At 42.0% G+C, this 20,865-nt stretch overlaps 1 protein-coding gene across 4 annotated transcripts in view; it reads left to right on the top strand.

The window, feature by feature from the left end:
• The window catches only part of PRLR (prolactin receptor), a 165,740-nt gene that overhangs the window by 127,930 nt on the left and 16,945 nt on the right, over positions 1–20,865 (top strand). For 3 of the 4 annotated variants that reach the window (XM_038402011.2, XM_043514968.1, XM_043514969.1), the window contains exons 3-9: positions 3,515–3,633; positions 4,987–5,119; positions 11,515–11,684; positions 13,778–13,941; positions 14,804–14,945; positions 16,554–16,683; positions 18,569–18,738. In XM_038402011.2, the coding sequence (XP_038257939.1) occupies positions 3,564–3,633; positions 4,987–5,119; positions 11,515–11,684; positions 13,778–13,941; positions 14,804–14,945; positions 16,554–16,683; positions 18,569–18,738 (979 nt within the window). In that variant the 5' untranslated portion in view covers positions 3,515–3,563. The remainder of the gene's footprint in view (positions 1–3,514; positions 3,634–4,986; positions 5,120–11,514; positions 11,685–13,777; positions 13,942–14,803; positions 14,946–16,553; positions 16,684–18,568; positions 18,739–20,865) is intronic. The other variant, XM_043514970.1, reaches the window with a different exon arrangement.

Genomic DNA, 20,865 nt, shown 5'->3' with positions numbered 1-20,865 from the left:
AAAAAGATATATTTGAATTTGAAAAGGTTTGTTTGGCAGCTTGAGAGGGGCTTGAGGGAAGGTGGAGACCAGCGAGCAGGGAGAGGCGTCGGGGCGGGAAGAGGCAGAGTAAGGTCAGGGCCTTGGGAGGGGGCAGAGCGAGGGGGGAGCCTATAGGGAGGGGGCAGAGCAAGAGGTGGAGCCTTGAAGGGAAGAGTCAGAGCGAAGGTGGAGTCTTGAGGGAAGGGGTGGAGCGAGGGTGGGGTATCTTTAGGGAAAAGTAAAAGTCTGTGCCTATGTGATCAGGGATGCAACCCCAGGCTCTGGGTGTCCCTAGGCCTCTGAATGCAAGATGCTGGGACTGGATGACAGGGAATGGATCACTCAATGATTGCCATGTTCTGTTCATTCCCTCTGAAGCATCTGCAATGGCCACGGTCGGAAGACAGGATTATGGGCTAAGTGGACCATTGGTCAGACCAATATGGCCATTCTTATGTTCTTAGCATAGTGTGATTCTTGGATAGAAAGTGCCATATTAATTAATTAATTAACTGTGATGTCTTCTAACTAGGTTTAGGTATCATAGAATCTTGTTAATATTTTGGGGTATTATATAAATGTTACAGTTATTTTTATAGTTTGTTATTTTTAATGTGTATTAAACCTATTGCCTTTTCCCAGGAAGTTAATGTTCTGCATTATGTTAGAGCAAGTTTTCAGCTGATTCCAAAATTGTACACCAAAATTTGTGTCTGCAACTGATTGCAGCCAAAGAATTGGGTATACATCCATTCTGCATGCACAAAACTTGTGATTGTATGTAAACTTAGTGCCCAGCTGATAAGTTTTTGTGCACAAATACATTTTATGTGACTAAAACCAGCATGCACCCAATTTTGCAGGCTCATTTGGTTGTGTGCCTGAAACTGGGCATGTAAATTCACAGGTGGCAGCTAAAAATGTATCTGAAAATGTAGATGAAAATTTGCTTTGGGGCAGTACATAGTATATGTTGCTAGTAAACACAGCTAAAGTCATTATGGATGTAACTGATTTTTAATTTAAATATGCATTTAAATTACGTATCTGTAATTTGTAATGTGTTTCTTGATATGGAAAGTAATTACGTAGTAGAAATGGAATAATCAACAAGTATATTTCCTGTGCAAACAAGCCAAGTCATCTCCTTTTTGTGAGGTACGGATGGGGGTCATGAGAGCCCAATTTCCTACCAGATTTACTCAGCAGAAGTGGGAAGGTGAGGCTGAAGAGACTTTGCCGATCTCCCATTGGATGATAGTTGGGGGTGCAGTTGGCCAGCAGGTAGAGCCTGGAAATCCTACTCTAGGCAACATCTCATGTCATGAACCAATTATATCAGGAGGAACAGGAGGTTTAGTTGAGGTTTCTCTTTCTCTTTTCCTCATGAAAGTTACAGTTTAAGCAAGTAGATTTAGCACTACCAGTGATTCCCAATCTGTGTGCACTGTAACCTGTGTTCTGAGGATATGTAGTGGTACGAATGCACTTCACAAACAGGAACAATTCCCTCAGAGCTATGGGGCTGGTTGTCCTCCTTCTTACACCAGTGTAATTTTGCTGACTTTAGTAAAGTTACTCCTGATATACACTGGTGTAAACAAGAGGAGAATCAGCCCCTATCTTCATTTGCATCTGCCATGAAGCCATATTATGTTTTCCATTGTTTCTTTTGTCTTTGTGATGGGTTTGGGCCCTTTGGGATGTCACCTGATGTGCTGGGCCTTCCCTGCTCAATCAGCCTATTCTGCCAGCCTGGGTTCCCTTTACCTGGCCTTGCTGGGTTAGGCCTACAAGCCTCTTCCAGCCAAGCATATAGGCAGGGTCACACCCAGCTGCACAAAAAGACAGAGATCTGCTCTGGAAAGATTCAGCTTTAGGGGCTCTCCCCAGCACTCTCGTGCCCACTCCCTTTAAGGGGTACAAACCCAAAGGTCTTATGAAATTTGCCCCCTCCCTCAATGTGGAGGGAGACATGCAAAACTTCTTGCCCCTGCCCCAGTTAGAAATTATATAAACTGGATTATATTATAAACAAACAATAAGTTTATAACTACAAAAGGTGAACTTTAAGTGAATATAAGAGATAACAGACAGAACAAAGTGGATTACTGACTAAATAAAGCAAAATATGCAAGCTAAGCTCAATATACTTAAGAATCAGGTTACAAAATGTAAATTCTCACCCTAAGTGTTATTTTAGGCAGATTACAAAGTTTCTGTGATTCAGAATTCCAGTTATATTCCTTTTCAGACTGGACCCCCTGTCTCAGTCTGGACTCCCGCCTTGCCTTCTCTTCAGGTGGCTTTAGCAGTCTTTCTTCTTAGGCAGACAGGCCATGGAGAGGAGGAGTCCCATTTGCCTTCCTCCCCACCCTTAAATAGGATTTACATAAGGCGGGAATCCTTTGTTTTCCAAACTTGACCCTGCTTCCGTTCCAGTGGAAAGTTACAAAAAGTCCCAGGTAATGTTCGGTATCAGGTGCCAAGACCACCTGACTCTGTAGTATCACAGTGTCCATGGCAGTGGTAGTCCGCAGGAAGGCCAAGCCTTTTCACAATCCATTGTCCTCGCTGATGGGTTACCAGCCCTGTCTGGCTTTTCCATTGTTGTACCTGAAGTGTTAGCAGTGGGCATCACCCAAAGTAGCATAGTTGAAATACAGACACGTAGTCGATATTTCTAACTTCAGATACAGAAATGATACAGGCATACAATTTGGATAATTACATTCAGTAAATTATAACCTTTCCAATGGTATCTTACAAGACCCATCTTGCGTAAAGTACATCTCAGCTATGCCATTCATATCATAAGCATATTTACATAAAGATATGGAGTGAAACGTCACAGTCTTGCTTTGTCATTTAGATTTACTGCAAAATTGAATGCAACAGAAAGAGTGAGTTACATTCATTGACATGGCAGCATTGTTTGGTGAATGGCAACTGAGGGACAACTGAATTCCAACTCCAACCCCAACTGCTCAATAATCATGAGTTAGGCCCCTCAAAATCATGAGATTGGCTAAAAGTAATGTGAGTTTAAAAAATAATAATGATGGGTTCTTTTTATTTGCCTTCCAGTTTTTGAGCCTTTAGGGTTCAGTTGGGTCATGTTTTCTGCAATCACACCTTAATTACATTTCAAGTGAAAGCTGAGATTCACATGTAATTGCATGAATCTGAGAGTTGGATCTTTAAAAAGGCACCAAATATCATAGACTCACAATCAAATCACAAGAACAGGCCATGCTGTGAATTCTAATTGTTGCACTGCTAATGATTGGCTGAATGACCTTGAGTAGGATATGTAGCCTTTCTGTGATTCATCTTCCCTATCTGGAAAATTAGAAACTATAACTCTTATTGAATTACAGGAGTGTGGTGAGGATTAATTAGCTCAAGTTTGCAAAGTGCTTTGAACACATAGTGATAAATACATGCATGCTAAATACTATTATTAAATGTTGCACATTGTCATATTTTTCAGCTATCTTCTAATCCTACTTTTCCCGCTGGAGAAGAAGTAGGCAAACAACATGAAGCAAAACTTGGCATCATCAGTTAGATTTATTTTGCTGCTTTTTCTGAACATTGAGTGTTTGAATGGTAAGTAGAAAACTATACAACACATTATTTTCCTGAAAGCAGTTTGTTTAGAAAATTCTCAAGATAAATCTGGCTATTCTGATCCTCATTGGAACCTATACAACTTCAAATGATCAGTTCTCTTAAGAACTCCTGTAAAGAGATTTTGAAAATGTCTTGATTTACTCTTGTAAAAGTTTTAGGGTTAGTAAGTGATAACTTAGGGTATGTTTACACAGCAAAGAAAAACCTGTGATAGGCCCATACCAGCTGCCTCGGGCTCATGAAACTCGGGCTGCAGGGCTGTTTCACATTGCTGTGTAGAATTCCATGCTCAGGGTGAAGCCTGAGCTCTGGGACCCTTCCACCTTGTAGAGTCCTAGAGTCCGGGGTGTGAGAGTAGACATACCCTTAGAGGTAGTATTGGCAGATACCTGTCCCTTCCCCCATAGGCGCCGACTTCTGCTCGCGCTGGTGGGTGCTCAACCCCCCCCCCTGCCCGCAGCCCCGCACAGACTCCACCCCATCCCACCCCCATTCCAACCCCTTCCCCAAAGTCCCTGCTCCAACTCCGCCCCCTCCCTGCCCCTATTCCGACTTCTTCCCCAAATCCCCGTCCTGGCCCCGCCTCTTCCCCGCCTCCTCCCCTGAGCATGCCACATTCCCGCTTCTCCCCCCTCCCTCCTGGAGCTTGCTAGGCCGCCAAACAGGTGTTTGGTGGCAGCAAGTGCTGGAAGGTAGGCAGAGGAGAAGGGATGCAGCGCACTCAGGGGAGGAGGGGGAGCGGAGGAGAGGGGAGCTTGGCTGACTGTGGGTGCAGAGCACCCACTAATTTTTCCCCATGGGTGCTCCAGCCTCAGAGCCTATGCCTTCCCCTTCGTTCTTCTTAGGACTTGTCACCATGAAAATGTGAATAGCAACATTAATGAAAAAGTGGCATGGAAATTTACTAAATAAATAAGCTTAGAAGGAGAAGGCACATGTATGCAAATTTGAATACACTTTTTTCTTAGAGATTATTAACCAATGTGTTCTTTATTTTAACATGACATGTTTTTAGATACTATTGGATTCTATAAAAGAAAAGGAGTACTTGTGGCACCTTAGAGACTAATAAATTTGTTAGTCTCTAAGGTGCCACAAGTACTCCTTTTCTTTTTGCGAATACAGACTAACACGGCTGCTACTCTGAAACCTATTGGATTCTATGTAGAAGTAATTCACACATTCATGTTTGCATTTACACAGTGTACTGTATCCAATCTGTGGAATCTGTCTATCATCTCCTTATACCTCACCATCAGTACTACCTAAATGTGTAATGTATGATATTTGTAAAGCTTATTAACTAGGTTGATTTATGCACTTCCACAGAGCAATCCCCTCCTGGAAAACCTGAAGTTTTGAAGTGTCGTTCTCCAGAAATGGAAACCTTTACTTGCTGGTGGAAACCTGGCTCAGATGGAGGACTTCCTACCAACTACACTCTGCTCTACAACAACAAAGGGTGAGAAGCTGTGGATAATTATTCTGTAGATTATTACTTTGCTTCATATATATTTACAGACCCCAAACTCTCACTTGTCTTTAAATTGCAGGTAATTATCAGATGACGAAGGTGTTGTGACAGAATAGGGGAATATATCCCTGTCGATTTGTGGATTTTGTTTAGAATGTAATCTTTAGTATGGCTTTGAGCATTCCTTCTGGTAGCTGGAAATTGACAATTAGTGGGGAACCTGTATTTGGAAAGCTGTGGCAAAGCCATCAACACTGAATAACTACCCTGGAGAAACAATGAGGTTGCTTCAGCAGGGTCATTGACTTTGAATGAACTCTCTGCACAGAAGTCTGTCTGTGGGGAGAGGGCTGACATTCCCTTGGTCTAAGCACATGGCTGCGAGAGCTGTAGTTGGTCCACCTGACCAAAGAGAGACAGAATGTGTTTTTTTTAAAAGGGTGTTTCTCTAAGCAAAGGGAGTAATTTAATTGCCAGGAACAGAAGACACAGCCAGTGGGAGTGCCTTCTGTAAAGGACTTGGACCAAACCCAGGAACTCACAAAAGGAGATGAAATGAGGAGTTTGTTTTCCAAAGATCTGTGTGTGCATGTTTAAGAATTCCTTTGTTTTACGGCCACATTGTCCAGTGCTTAATTTGTAATGAAAGAGGTGCTGAAGCTCCAGCAACTAGGTGCGAGGGCTCAAGGAATTTTTTTACTTTCGTAACTGATGTGGCAAGCCCAGAGGTGCCTGGGCTATGAACTGCCAAACCTAGGAGTGCCGGGGCTCAGCCCTGGCAAGTCCTGGCACAAATTAAGCATTGACATTGTCCCTGAGAGGGTGAACTTGAAACCAGAGCTCCCACAGCCAGGTGGTCTCTGAGGGGAACATGTTGAAACAACTGTGGAGCTCAGGAGACTCAGGCACTGGTTCCAGGTTCTAGGCAGCTGGACTGCAGGGTCCTGCTGTCCAAGAAGGGTGTCAGACATGGGGTCTGCAGCAGGGAGTGCACCTGAGACACAGAGTTAGGAACAGTGTCCAGTCACTACTGAGAGAACTTAGCACCACATGGGATTCAGTGGGTTGGATCCCATCATGCAGACAGTGTTATCCATTCCAAGAGCAGGACTGGTCCAGATTGTAACAGGTGTTATTTAAGAACTATGTAAAAGTGAGGTTTATTTTAAGCATGAATGAGACATCTGTGCTTGTGAAAATAAAAGCACGAGATATGCAAATGCATGTTCCCTATGTGCAAGGGGAGCCGAGTCACTACTGATGCTGGTAACTTCATTGAAAGCAGAATCTTTTCTGATTAATAAAGACAGAATCTGGAGTTAGTTTACATAAAGAGAATGTGTTCTAAATTCACATTTCTTTTCTGTCATTTACATTTTGCTTCAGTGGTTCTGTATATTCATGCTGTCTGTCAGGTCTCCATTTAAGGGTTCTTTGTTTGGACATGAGGCATGAGATGCGATGTCCTGAGGTTGGAGGTTCCACGACCACCACTCCCAAGAGGAGAAGGCGGGTGGTGGTGGTCGGGGACTCTCTCCTCCGGGGGACTGAGTCATCTATCTGCCGCCCTGACCGGGAAAACCGAGAAGTCTGCTGCTTGCCAGGGGCTAAGATTCGTGATGTGACGGAGAGACTGCCGAGACTCATCAAGCCCTCGGATCGCTACCCCTTCCTGCTTCTCCACGTGGGCACCAATGATACTGCCAAGAATGACCTTGAGCGGATCACTGCGGACTATGTGGCTCTGGGAAGAAGGATAAAGGAGTTGGAGGCGCAAGTGGTGTTCTCGTCCATCCTCCCCGTGGAAGGAAAAGGCCTGGGTAGGGACCGTCGAATCGTGGAGGTCAACGAATGGCTACGCAGGTGGTGTCGGAGAGAAGGCTTTGGATTCTTTGACCATGGGATGGTGTTCCATGAAGGAGGAGTGCTGGGCAGAGACGGGCTCCATCTTACGAAGAGAGGGAAGAACATCTTTGCCAGCAGGCTGGCTAACCTAGTGAGGAGGGCTTTAAACTAGGTTCACCGGGGGAAGGAGACCAAAGCCCTGAGGTAAGTGGGAAAGCGGGATACCGGGAGGAAGCACAGGCAGGAATGTCTGTGAGGGGAGGGCTCCTGCCTCATACTGGGAATGAGGGGCGATCAACAGGTTATCTCAAGTGCTTATATACAAATGCACAAAGCCTTGGAAACAAGCAGGGAGAACTGGAGGTCCTGGTGATGTCAAGGAATTATGACGTGATTGGAATAACAGAGACTTGGTGGGATAACTCACATGACTGGAGTACAGTCATGGATGGTTATAAACTGTTCAGGAAGGACAGGCAGGGCAGAAAAGGTGGGGGAGTAGCACTGTTTGTAAGGGAGCAGTATGACTGCTCAGAGCTCCGGTACGAAACTGTGGAAAAACCTGAGTGTCTCTGGATTAAGTTTAGAAGTGTGTGCAACAAGAGTGATGTCATGGTGGGAGTCTGCTATAGACCACCGGACCAGGGGGATGAGGTGGATGAGGCTTTCTTCCGGCAACTCACGGAAGCTACTAGATCGCATGCCCTGATTCTCATGGGTGACTTTAATTTTCCTGATATCTGCTGGGAGAGCAATACAGCGGTGCATAGACAATCCAGGAAATTTTTGGAAAGCGTAGGGGACAATTTCCTGGTGCAAGTGCTAGGGGAGCCAACTAGGGGGAGCGCTTTTCTTGACCTGCTGCTCACAAACCGGGTAGAATTAGTGGGGGAAGCAAAAGTGGATGGGAATCTGGGAGGCAGTGACCATGAGTTGGTTGAGTTCAGGATCCTGACGCAGGGAAGAAAGGTAAGCAGCAGGATACGGACCCTGGACTTCAGGAAAGCAGACTTTGACTCCCTCAGGGAACAGATGGCCAGGATCCCCTGGGGGACTAACATGAAAGGGAAGGGAGTCCAGGAGAGCTGGCTGTATTTCAAGGAATCCCTGTTGAGGTTACAGGGACAAACCATCCCGATGACTCGAAAGAATAGTAAATATGGCAGGCGACCAGCTTGGCTTAATGGTGAAATCCTAGCGGATCTTAAACATAAAAAAGAAGCTTACAAGAAGTGGAAGCTTGGACATATGACCAGGGAAGAGTATAAAAATATTGCTCGGGCATGTAGGAAAGATATCAGGAGGGCCAAATCGCACCTGGAGCTGCAGCTAGCAAGAGATGTCAAGAGTAACAAGAAGGGTTTCTTCAGGTATGTTGGCAACAAGAAGAAAGCCAAGGAAAGTGTGGGCCCCTTACTGAATGAGGGAGGCAAGCTAGTGACAGAGGATGTGGAAAAAGCTAATGTACTCAATGCTTTTTTTGCCTCTGTTTTCACTAACAAGGTCAGCTCCCAGACTGCTGTGCTGGGCAACACAAAATGGGGAAGAGATGGCCAGCCCTCTGTAGAGATAGAGGTGGTTAGGGACTATTTAGAAAAGCTGGACGTGCACAAGTCCATGGGGCCGGACGAATTGCATCCGAGAGTGCTGAAGGAATTGGCGGCTGTGATTGCAGAGCCCTTGGCCATTATCTTTGAAAACTCGTGGCGAACGGGTGAAGTCCCGGATGACTGGAAAAAGGCTAATGTAGTGCCCATCTTTAAAAAAGGGAAGAAGGAGGATCCTGGGAACTACAGGCCGGTCAGCCTAACCTCAGTCCCTGGAAAAATCATGGAGCAGGTCCTCAAAGAATCAATCCTGAAGCACTTAGAGGAGAGGAAAGTGATCAGGAACAGTCAGCATGGATTCACCAAGGGAAGGTCATGCCTGACTAATCTAATCGCCTTTTATGATGAGATTACTGGTTCTGTGGATGAAGGGAAAGCAGTGGATGTATTGTTTCTTGACTTTAGCAAAGCTTTTGACACGGTCTCCCACAGCATTCTTGTCAGCAAGTTAAGGAAGTATGGGCTGGATGAATGCACTATAAGGTGGGTAGAAAGCTGGCTAGATTGTCGGGCTCAACGGGTAGTGATCAATGGCTCCATGTCTAGTTGGCAGCCGGTGTCAAGTGGAGTGCCCCAGGGGTCGGTCCTGGGGCCCGTTTTGTTCAATATCTTCATAAATGATCTGGAGGATGGTGTGGATTGCACTCTCAGCAAATTTGCGGATGATACCAAACTGGGAGGAGTGGTAGATACGCTGGAGGGGAGGGATAGGATACAGAAGGACCTAGACAAATTGGAGGATTGGGCCAAAAGAAATCTAATGAGGTTCAATAAGGATAAATGCAGGGTCCTGCACTTAGGATGGAAGAATCCAATGCACCGCTACAGACTAGGGACCGAATGGCTCGGCAGCAGTTCTGCGGAAAAGGACCTAGGGGTGACAGTGGACGAGAAGCTGGATATGAGTCAGCAGTGTGCCCTTGTTGCCAAGAAGGCCAATGGCATTTTGGGTTGTATAAGTAGGGGCATAGCGAGCAGATCGAGGGACGTGATCGTTCCCCTCTATTCGACACTGGTGAGGCCTCATCTGGAGTACTGTGTCCAGTTTTGGGCCCCACACTACAGGAAGGATGTGGATAAATTGGAAAGAGTACAACGAAGGGCAACGAAAATGATTAGGGGTCTAGAGCACATGACTTATGAGGAGAGGCTGAGGGAGCTGGGATTGTTTAGTCTGCAGAAGAGAAGAATGAGGGGGGATTTGATAGCTGCTTTCAACTACCTGAAAGGGGGTTTCAAAGAGGATGGCTCTAGACTGTTCTCAATGGTAGCAGATGACAGAACGAGGAGTAATGGTCTCAAGTTGCAATGGGGGAGGTTTAGATTGGATATTAGGAAAAACTTTTTCACTAAGAGGGTGGTGAAACACTGGAATGCGTTACCTAGGGAGGTGGTAGAATCTCCTTCCTTAGAGGTTTTTAAGGTCAGGCTTGACAAAGCCCTAGCTGGGATGATTTAACTGGGACTTGGTCCTGCTTTGAGCAGGGGGTTGGACTAGATGACCTTCTGGGGTCCCTTCCAACCCTGATATTCTATGATTCTATGATTCTATGACATACTTGTGTGAAGATCCTAAACTACTTGTACAGGTGGGGGAATGAGATTGACCAGTAATAATAGTAATGGGCAAATGACTGCGTCACAGAAACCACCATCTCAGTTGTCACTGAGTGTAGTCTTTGCAGAGAGACCACAGAGGCAGTGTGACAGAGTGTTGAGAGTGATTGCTTTCACTGCTATTCCCCATGTTATACCTGATCTGCACATAAAAAGTGGGCTTCATTCTCTGGGGCTCTCAATCCTGCACCACTTTCACAAACACTAAAAGTCACTCTTAGAATATGGATTGAAGGGTCATGCTCTTTTTTGCTTTTACACACATCTCTAAGACACTTTTGATTATATACTGACTAAGGGCCCAACAGTGATCTGTGCTTATGTAGGACCATGGGGAACACAAGACCCCTCCCCAGCTACTACTTGAGGGCACATCTCAATGCTTCCCTGTTGTGGGCAGCAGGAACTGGTTCGCAGCTGGATAGAGGTGGGGAGGTTACAGGGCCATAAGCCTGTTCCTCCCCTTCATTGGTCCATGGAGTAAGGCAGCACACCAGGGGAACCAATATGCCCCATACCTAAGGATGATGCAGAGTGCACAGCTATGGAAAAGATTTGCCTCCTGGGTTATCATCTCAACCAATGTTCCTTCAGGCATTGGTGCAGCTCTCCATGGCCTCCTGCACCAGGCTGTATGTTGGTTACACAATCTAGCACTAAATGAGTGCAAAATAATGCTATTGCCAAAAGCATCTATAAGAAATAAGAGAGTTAGGTATAATGAACTGATACATTTTTATTTTAATGAGATTATAACATTAAAAATTAGACAAGGCATCTTCTTGTCTGCAGGCAGGACTGACCTGATTAAAGTAATAAAATATTCTTTTCTATCATAATGCTAAGTCATGAGACTTTCAGGTGGAAATATGTCAAGAAAATATTTGACAACTTGCTGTCTTCAAACCAAGTGACTGTCTTTGATTTGTCTCTAACTTCTTGTTCTTAAACATTTTAGAACTGTTTTGGTGTTCTCTGTAATATTCTGTTTTATGGCTCCATGTCAGGCAAACCATCTCCTCCTCCATTTTAATAGCATACATTTAGTTATGACCTATGTAATTACTAGTTCTAAAAGAACAAAGGACAAGTTCTAGCCCTGCGTAGCTCTAGTAAAGATAGCTCCAGTTCAGCAAAACAGTTAAATTAATGGTACTTAAGCATGTACTTAAGTGCTGTGCTGTGACAGGAGTACATACATGCTTAAAGTAAAGCGTCTGTTAAAGTGCTTTGCTGAACCCTGGCCACTATTAGTAAATCAGACGCTTTATTTAATTTCCTGATGACTGATCATTTTTCATTTTTTAATTTCAGAAAAGAACAGATTTATGAATGTCCAGATTACAGAACTGCAGGTCCCAATTCCTGTTACTTTGACAAAAAGCACGCCAATCTCTGGACATCTTATAACATTTCTGTAAAGGCAACTAATAAGATGGGAAGTAACATCTCTAACCCTCACTATGTGGACGTGACTTCCATAGGTAAGAGGGAGAAAAAATAGAAAATAAACTGGAGATAGGCTTGATCTGGGAATTACAGAATCAGAGAAATCATAGAAAGGTAGGGCTGGAAGGGATCTTGAGAGGTCATCTAATCCATCTTTCTGTGCTGAGGCAAGGCCAAGTATACACAGACCACCCTGACAGATGTTTATCTAGCCTGTTCTTAAAAATCTCCAAAAATGGGGATTCCACAACCTCCTTGGTAATCTGTTCAAGTTCTCAACTATCCTTAGAAAGTTTTTTTCCTAATATCCATCCTAAATTTCCCTGGCGGCAAACTAAGTCATTTACTTCTTGTCCTACCCTCGGTGGACACAGAGAACAATCTTCTTTATAACAACATTGTACATATTCTTCAATTCTTGCTATCATGTCCCACTTAAACCTTCTTGTCGCTAGACTAAACGTGTCCATTTCTTTCAACTTTTCCTCATAGGACATTTTTTCTAAAGCTCTTATCAATTTTGTTGCTCTTCTCTGGACTCTCTCCAGTTTGTTCATATCCTTCTTAAAGTGTGGTGTCCAAAATTGGACACAGTACTCCAGTTGAGGCCCCACCAGCGCTGAATAGAATGGCACAATTTTCTCCCATGACTTATGTACAACACTTCTGTTAATACACACCAGAATACTATTTGTCTTTTTTGCAACTGCATCACATTGTTTGCTCATATTCAGTGTTCAATCCACTATAATCCCCAGATCCTTTTTTGAAGTACAGCTGCTTGGCTAGTTATTCCCCATTTTGTGCATTTGATTTTTCCTTCTTAAATGTAGTACTTAACAATTAAAGTTCAGAACTATGCCATCTTGTTTCTGAAACTTTATCCTGAAACTGCTGATGGTGAAACATGTCATAATTTGATGGTGAGGGAGCCTTGTAAGGATGGCATTAATCAGCAGATCATTTGCATTCATTTTAAATATGTATGTGTCTGAAAACCTTATGATGTGTGTATTATTTATAAATAAATAAAATAAACCTTATTAATTTTTGACTGATAAATTGGTACCAGGTTTAGTTAAAATTAGCTCATGTTTTCCCAATGGTTTGCTGACAGTTTATGCAACTCCAAAACAATTCAGATTCTAAATATATCAGGTTATTTTATCTCAATGTCTTCCTGATCAAATTTTGCTCACTTTACAAATGTAAAGATATTTTTCTAGTTGCTAGCCCCGAAAACTCAGGATTTTAAAAGCTAAGTCAGGTTCTTCCTGACTTGTGTTTCATAACTAGTACTATGTCTCTGTGGGGTAAATGTTTCTGTTAGTTACTGTATTAAAGATATGTGATGCAAGAGTGCTGACAAGGGGGCTAAAGTTTATTTTTAGTCCCAGTTGCATGTCCTGGCTCAAAGTTACAAAGATCAATGTCTCTTTCACAACACAGGAATTATTGCACACTGCTGCCATGAGGTTAACCCTAGGCACCTTCTTCTGAAACATACTAGCAAGGGACAGACCTTACTTGTATTCTAGGGACAGAGGTTCCTGGTGGTTCCTTAAGCCCCGCCAAAAGTGTTACTAGTATAGTATTTTGAATTAGACCCATATTAGAGAATTGCGAGCCCTGCTCTTTAGTTTACTTTACAAAATGAGGGCCAGAGTTACACTCAGACCTTAAATATTACATTCAAAGCCCTAGGGGCTCCGACCCACACTCCTAACATCTTCCTGCTTTCAGTGTGTTACCAAATGTACATATTATATAGATATAAAGATACTCAGTCTATTATCAGGTCAGACAGTTTCATTCTATGAAAGCATGTATCGTTTTATGTAAGTATGTGTTTCTGTAGCCTGATAAATTCAGCAGAAAGTCTAAGGGGAAAATGAGCAATACTGTGGCAAGTCAACAGCCAGTTCAAACATACTCAAAAAGAGAGAAAAGAAGCCAGAGAGCTACTGGCCTATTCCAAACCTCTGTTGTCATTTTGATTGACTTTTATTATTTAATGTAAATGGATAGTTCCTGAAGCAAATAAGTTAAAATACTAGATCTTAATAGGAGGCTTAATAGGAGGTGACAGAAACTAAAAGTTTCAGTGTTTGATCTTTCATTTGTATAGTTCAGCCAGATCCTCCTGTAAACCTGTCTCTACAAGTAATACAATCAGCTGGGATATTGTATCTTTGGGCAAAGTGGTCTCCTCCATTGGTTGATGTCAGATCTGGTTGGCTTATACTTCATTATGAATTACGACTAAAGTCTGAAGAAAGGGAAGAGTGGGAGGTAAGGAAATGGCAAACGTTTGTAGTGAATGTTCCCTTTTCCCTAGATCATATATCTGAACTTTATATCTTGATATTATAAACACTGGGGTATCTGACAAGGGTCAGGGTAACCAAGTAAGGCTATCTAAATATGACCATTGAAAAGAAGAGATTATTTCTGTGGTTTGGAGGGAGAGAAAGTGAGAATTACAGATATATACATTGTTCCAGAGTAGCAGCCGTGTTAGTCTGTATTCGCAAAAAGAAAAGGAGTACTTGTGGCACCTTAGAGACTAACAAATTTATTAGAGCATAAGCTTTCGTGAGCTACAGCTCACTTCATCGGATACATTGTTGTCCTAAGAACTACATATAAAAGAGAGAAACTGACTACAAGACCGAGAGTACTGTAGATTTTCCTTGCAGTGGCTATCCTGAACGTGTCTATCTCAGAGATACTAGAGAAAATATCGCACTTCATGTGTTCCTTACATCATGGAGTCAGATTTGGTGAAAAGCTGGCTCAGTGGGCAGCAGGGCTATATTTCTCTTGCTCTCACATCTGAAGTGGAATTGCTAATATTGGAATGAATGAAAACTAAACTGGCCCTCAGAAATCTAAAATAAGCCATATGTTCTAGACTCCTGGAGAAATCTTGGTCTCATTGAAGGGAGATTTGTCATTGACTTCAATGGGTCAGGATTTCATCCTTACTTCTTTGTAGTGCCCATTCTTTAAAGTCTGTGGGTGAAATCCTATTCCCAGTGAAGTCAGTGGCAAAACTCACATTGACTTTAATGGAGCCAGGATTTCACTTTATGATTTGTATAGAAAAATGCCCCAGTTCCTTATGGTTTCTATATTTTTTATTCCTCTCCAGACTATTTTTGTTGGACAGCAAGCACATTATAAGGCGTTTAAATTACATCCTGGATTGAAATACATTGTACAGGTTCACTGCATGCTCGACCATGGAGAATGGAGTGAATGGAGCTCAGAAAGTTACATTCAGATTCCCAATGGTGAGTGGCCGACAATCCTTCTGTTAATTTCCTTTTAAAATCTCAGTGACTCCAGTGTTTGTGAAATGTTCCCGTGTAGCAGCCCTGAATACTGATGTCCTCTATACTCAGGAAATGTACAGTACAAGAGAGAGCAGCAGTGCAACCCTGATAATATCCAAGTATGACATGGTAGTTCAGTCTTCCTGGTCCATTAGTCCTTGGCCTCATTGTTGAGACTGACAACTATAGGTGCTATTTAATAACATTGTGATGGCAGGCTTTGGACATTTGTTAACTGGGAATTGGACTGAAATCATCAGCTCATTTCAGAAAGGGCACGAAACTGCATTCACCATAATGTGGTAACAATTTTTTACCAACCTGGTGTGGATTTTAGTTGGTGGCCTCAATATGATAGACCTCAGATCTGGTTACCAAACTCCTTAGCCATGCTGTCACCATTACTCACTACTGCTGTTTTATTAATTATATTTTTCATGTCTTGATGTGGAGAGTGTTGGTAATGATTAAAATTTTCACATGTGACTAAGGACCTAAGTCCTATTTTCAGAACTGACTTTTAGGCACTTTGGAGCATTGAAAATTAAAGATCCCAATCTCAAGAATTGAAAAAAAAAGATTCTCAATAGCTTGAGACCATTATTCACCTCACGTGCAAAATCACAACAGTCTGACTTAGTGCAGTGTTTCAATCAGTGTCATAAAAAGAAAAGGAGTACTTGTGGCACCTTAGAGACTAACAAATTTATTAGAGCATAAGCTTTCGTGAGCTACATGCTATTGATGTGTTAACCTTTGTCCTGCTGTAAGTTTGTTTGAGTCTCTAATAATATCAGTGAGACACCAAACAGGTCACAATAAATCTTCTTTGACTGTGATCAGACAAGTAGCTTAGGTCTCTAAGTACCATGTATGAGGTCATTAAGCAAGGAACACATAAGTGCTTCCTTTTTTTTATCCCTTAAAGGCAACTCAGCCTGTCTGGCGCTGCAGGAGAGAAGGGACAACACTGATGAGAACACACACATGGGGAAACACTTGGAAGGAAAATGCAGCTTCATCAGTTAGACTTCTTTTGCCGATTTGTTTTTTGTTTTTCTTAACACAGAGTTTTGGGATGATGAGTAGAGAACTGAAGTGCTCTTTTTTAAACTGGTTTGTATAGAATAATCTCAATATAGACAGGTATACCTAGAGTGTACCTACCTTAGGAAATTATATGGCCCCCGTTACCACAGTATCTGAGCCTCTCACAAACTTTAATGTATTTATCCTCACAATATCCCTGTGAGGGAGGGCAGGGCTGTTATCCCCATTTTTACATACAGGGAACTGAGGCACAGAGTGGCTAAGTGACCTGCCCAAAGTCACACACCAAGTCCCTGCTTCACACAGACTTCAACCCAGATTTCCCAAGGCCTAACCTAGTGTACTAACCACTGGACCTTCCTTCTCTACTGATATAGAAGTGAAAACATGTTTTTTCTTGCACAATAAATATACCTAAATCTGACTGTCAATAATTAATAAATTCAGGATTGATGTTATTCTGTGTACTGTATGTCAGTTAAGTTTATTAACTAGATAATTTATGCATTTCTACAGGGCAGCCCCCTGGAAAGCCTGAGCTACTGAGGTGTCGTTCTCCAGAAAAGGAAACTTTTACTTGCTGGTGGAATCCTGGCTCAGATGGAGGACTTCCTACCAACTACACTCTGTTCTACAGCAAAGAGGGGTAAGAACCTGTGGCTTATTATTTTATCTTATATACGTTTACAGAATCTGAGTTCTCATTTGTTCTTAAATTGTAGTTAATTATCAGGGGAGTAAAAAGTAATTTAAGATTTTTGTACAAATGAATTGTATTAAGAAGCAGCAGTAGCAGCTTCATAATTTAGATTGCAGCCGGGTTTCTGTTTAAAGCCACTTTTTCAAACTGCACTGAAATATTCTATGCAATGTTGTTGTAGTCTTGTTGGTCCCAGAATATTAGAGAGACAAGGTGACTGATGTGGTATCTTTTATTGGACCAACTTCTATTGGTGAGAGAGACAAGAAGAGCTCTGTGTAAACTCAAAAGCTTGTCTCTCTCACCAACAGAAGTTGGTCCAATAAAAGATTTTACCCCACCCACCCCACCTTGTCTGTCTGGGATATTCTAACAGTCTTAGCCAGATTGCCGTGAAAACTGCTATGCCACTCTAAGGCCCAGGCTTACAAATTTGGGATCCTTTGGCCAATGGGCTCCTGAGACACAAGGCCACCCAAAATTACCTGTTTTTAAAATTAACATCTTCGTATCAAGCCTTTTGCACAGAGATCCATAGACAATGGTAGGGTAGAGCTATACAAAATGTGATCATGGTAAGGCCATTCCAGGGATACAAGTGTCTAGCACCAGAGTCAATCTCCAAAAATTTCTTAATAAAAAGTTATTCAATGTTTTTGTTTAGTTCTGAGGAGTGAGCTACTTTTGGCTTGTCCCAGCATTGCTCGTGCTTGAGCTATGAGCTAACTTAATGTTGAAGTTTGTAGTTGTCTGGTGAGAGCAGGCTCATTCAGGAAGAGTGCAGACACCAGTTCAAACGGTGAGAGACAAAGCGTGGAGCCCACATGCTCATCTTCCTGTCATATCTTCCAGCTTCTTAGAGGGAGCTGGGAAACGAGCACACTTCCTGCAGTCAAGGACCTCCTCCCCTACCCCTAATTAGGGTATGTTTACATTACAGCTGGAAGGTGTAAATTCTAACTCAAGGAGACATACTCATGCTAGCTCTGATTGAGCTAGCGCACTAAAAATAGAAGTGTAGCCATGGTGGCACAAATGGTAGGAGGAGCTAATTGCCCCAAGTATGATCCCATCAATACTTTAAGTACATATGTGCGGCAGCTAGCTCCTCCCACTGCTTGCGCTGCTGTGACTACACTTCTGTTTTTAGAACACTAGCTAGCCACTGGTACATCTCCTGGAGCTGGAATTTACACCTTACAGCTCTAAGGTGGACATACCCTTAGTTTGGGAATAGTAATAAATGGATTACTGGGGACATAGAGAGAGGCACAAACTGGATTTTTGAGGGGCAGAGTGTGAAAGACACAGGATAGGTTTTGGGTTTGGGGGAGAGATGCACAAAACAGATGTTGAAGGTATATCAGAGATACAAAATGAATTTTGGGGGGGAAATAAATGTTTGAATTATTTAGTATTTAGTAGTCTAGTTAAAAGATTTTTCCAAGGCCACCTAGTAGCTGGCACTTGGCAGAGGCAGATGGCATGCAGTGGGACATACTTTGCTATTGTTCTGAAAGAAAACCAGCTAACCCAGTGCACATTTACCCAACTGAACACTCCCATACACAGTTGATAGACCACACCTTTTGGGGGCCGTGGTGTGGTGTACAGATCATCTCAGTATCTAGGGCCTACTGCACACTCTTGAATGCTGGGGATGAGTCCTGCCTTGTTGCTCCCCTGAGCTGGATCAGCATTTTATGCCTTTTTCCCATCCCCCAGAGCATGAGTGGGTGAGATCCAGTCCTAAGTAACTAGTAGTGATAGTAGTAAAATTCATGTGCTTTATTCTGTATATTTCCTGATCACTATGTTTCTTTAATTTCAGAGACAAATCAATCAATGAATGTCCAGATTACAGAACTGCAGGCCCCAATTCCTGTTACTTTGATAAAAAGCACACCTCACTTTGGGCAATCTATAATATCACTATAAAGGCAACCAATAAGATGGGCAGTAACATCTCTGAGCCTCAATATGTGGATGTGACTTACATAGGTAAGACATTAAGATTTTTTTAAACAGTGGAACCAGAGGCAAACTAGTCCAAAGTGCATGGGCTTTGAGATCCAGTGTTCAGGACCCAGGTAACGTGTAAAAAATATATACCCATGCAATGTGGCATCAAAGGTAAAACTTCTGACAAATGCATATAGCCTCCTACAAGTGTGCAGAAATAACACATTTTTAAAATTGCACTGATTTTAATCCATGTTATTTTAAGAGCTGGATAAAATTTTTCATTCTCAACCTTTTTTTATAGAATCATAGAAGATTAGGGTTGGAAGAGACCTCAGGAGGTCATCTCATCCAACCCCCTGCTTAAAGCACGACCAACCCCAACTAAATCATCCCAGCCAGGGGCTTTGTCAAGCCAGGCCTTAAAAACTTCTAAGGATGGAGATTCCTTTTTTTCCATTTTTCACCAAAAAAATGCCAATTTGGGTTGACTGAAACAATTTGCAAATTCAGGTCAATTTCTGCAAATTGTTTTGGTTAGAAAAAATATTTTAAAACTTGGATATATCAAAATAGTTTGTTTCAACATTTCCAAAATGAAATGTTTTGACTTTTAGTTTCAGACAGATGTTTCATTTCTGAATTTCCCTCAATTTTATTTTGAAAAAAATTAAATATTTTTTAAAAACCTCAAAATTGAAATAAAACATTTAGTTTGAGTTGACTAAAACATTTTGGTCAACCCAAAACAAAACTTTTTTCAACATTTCATTTCAACAAAAAATTCAAAACATTTTCATTTTAGGTTGACCTATAACAACTTTTTTTTTTCAATTTTTCATTTGGCAGTTGAACAGAAAATTGGTTATTCAGATAGCTCTAGTTGAATGGTAACATTCCATTTTTTAGTTTCTGTTACCTGCTATATTTGCTGAATGCCCCAGAAGTAGAAAACAGGACAGAAATGGCATTTAATATTATTTGCGTGTCAACGAACATACCATATTTCACACGTACATGTACCAAATACAGTATGTGCTGCTGTTTCAAACATTTGGTACAATTATAAGGCAGTACACCCTTCTTTAGAGCTTGGTTTATCCCAAAGTTTTAATTTCCAGAGATGGTCTAAAAGTGTTAGTTACTTAGAAATGAGCACCCATGTAGGAGCACGTAGGGATATTTTGTTTTTTTATTTCTATTTAGCTGAACCCTGGGAAACACCAAAAACCATTTCAATTCTGCCCCTACAGAAGCTGAGGTCAAGTTGATACTCCCACTAACAGTCCCTAGATTTGAATGTCTGGGGTCATGGTGTTATCAATAGAGTGTCCTCTACTCTGGAATTTGCTTTCCCATCAGGTCCAATAGAGCCTGAGTCAGTTGCTCTTTGGGTCATGGTGTGAGGATCATTCTCTTCTCAGGCTTTTGCCTAAGAGAAGTAACTGGGCAAGTCTTCAGTTTATTTCATGGGAAAGAGTGTTTAAGAGTACATCTATATTAGAAAAATTTAGTACCAATTTACCAACAGTGGTGTAGCTGCCTGGGTGCTAGAAATCGTGTAAGTACTACTACTGTAGACATGGCTATGGTATTTTTACCACCATGTCATGAATACTTACTCAGTGCAGGTTTTTGTGGCATATTGGTAAAAATGCCTGAATCTGTCTACACTAGCAGTTTGAAATGATGCAGCTGCAATGCTGCTGATTGGTGCTGGAATTTGGATTCAGTTCTTTCTAGTGTAGAGAATGCCTTAATGTTTATACTGGCCAACGACTCATGTATTATTTTTAAACACTGCATATGCACATGGAGACTGTGCTCTTGGGTTTTCTGAATTTTATGTGAGAGAGGTGACAATGTAAAATGTTACCTGCTTAATCACTTAAATCTGCTACTTTTATGCATTCAGAGATATATCTGCTGACTTCCATGACAATAGATTTTTATTATATTTTACTCAAACTAGCTGTGTTGTCTCTTCAAGGTTATGAGGGAGAGAGGTAACAGTAACACAGCAAACAATAATGCAGCAAAAAATAATTTTCAGTTTTATTATCAGTCCATAATATTACAAATCTCAAAATGAACTCAATGCATAAACTATTCTGATTGCTTCAAATTTGTGCGTTCTTGCTACCATGCATTTCCAAAAGGTTATTA

The sequence above is a fragment of the Dermochelys coriacea genome, chromosome 5 (assembly GCF_009764565.3).
Source record: "Dermochelys coriacea isolate rDerCor1 chromosome 5, rDerCor1.pri.v4, whole genome shotgun sequence".
In the NCBI taxonomy this organism is placed as follows: domain Eukaryota; kingdom Metazoa; phylum Chordata; order Testudines; family Dermochelyidae; genus Dermochelys; species Dermochelys coriacea.
The sequence above is the reverse complement of the archived record's forward strand: the minus strand, read 5'-3'. Positions and strand labels throughout refer to the sequence as shown.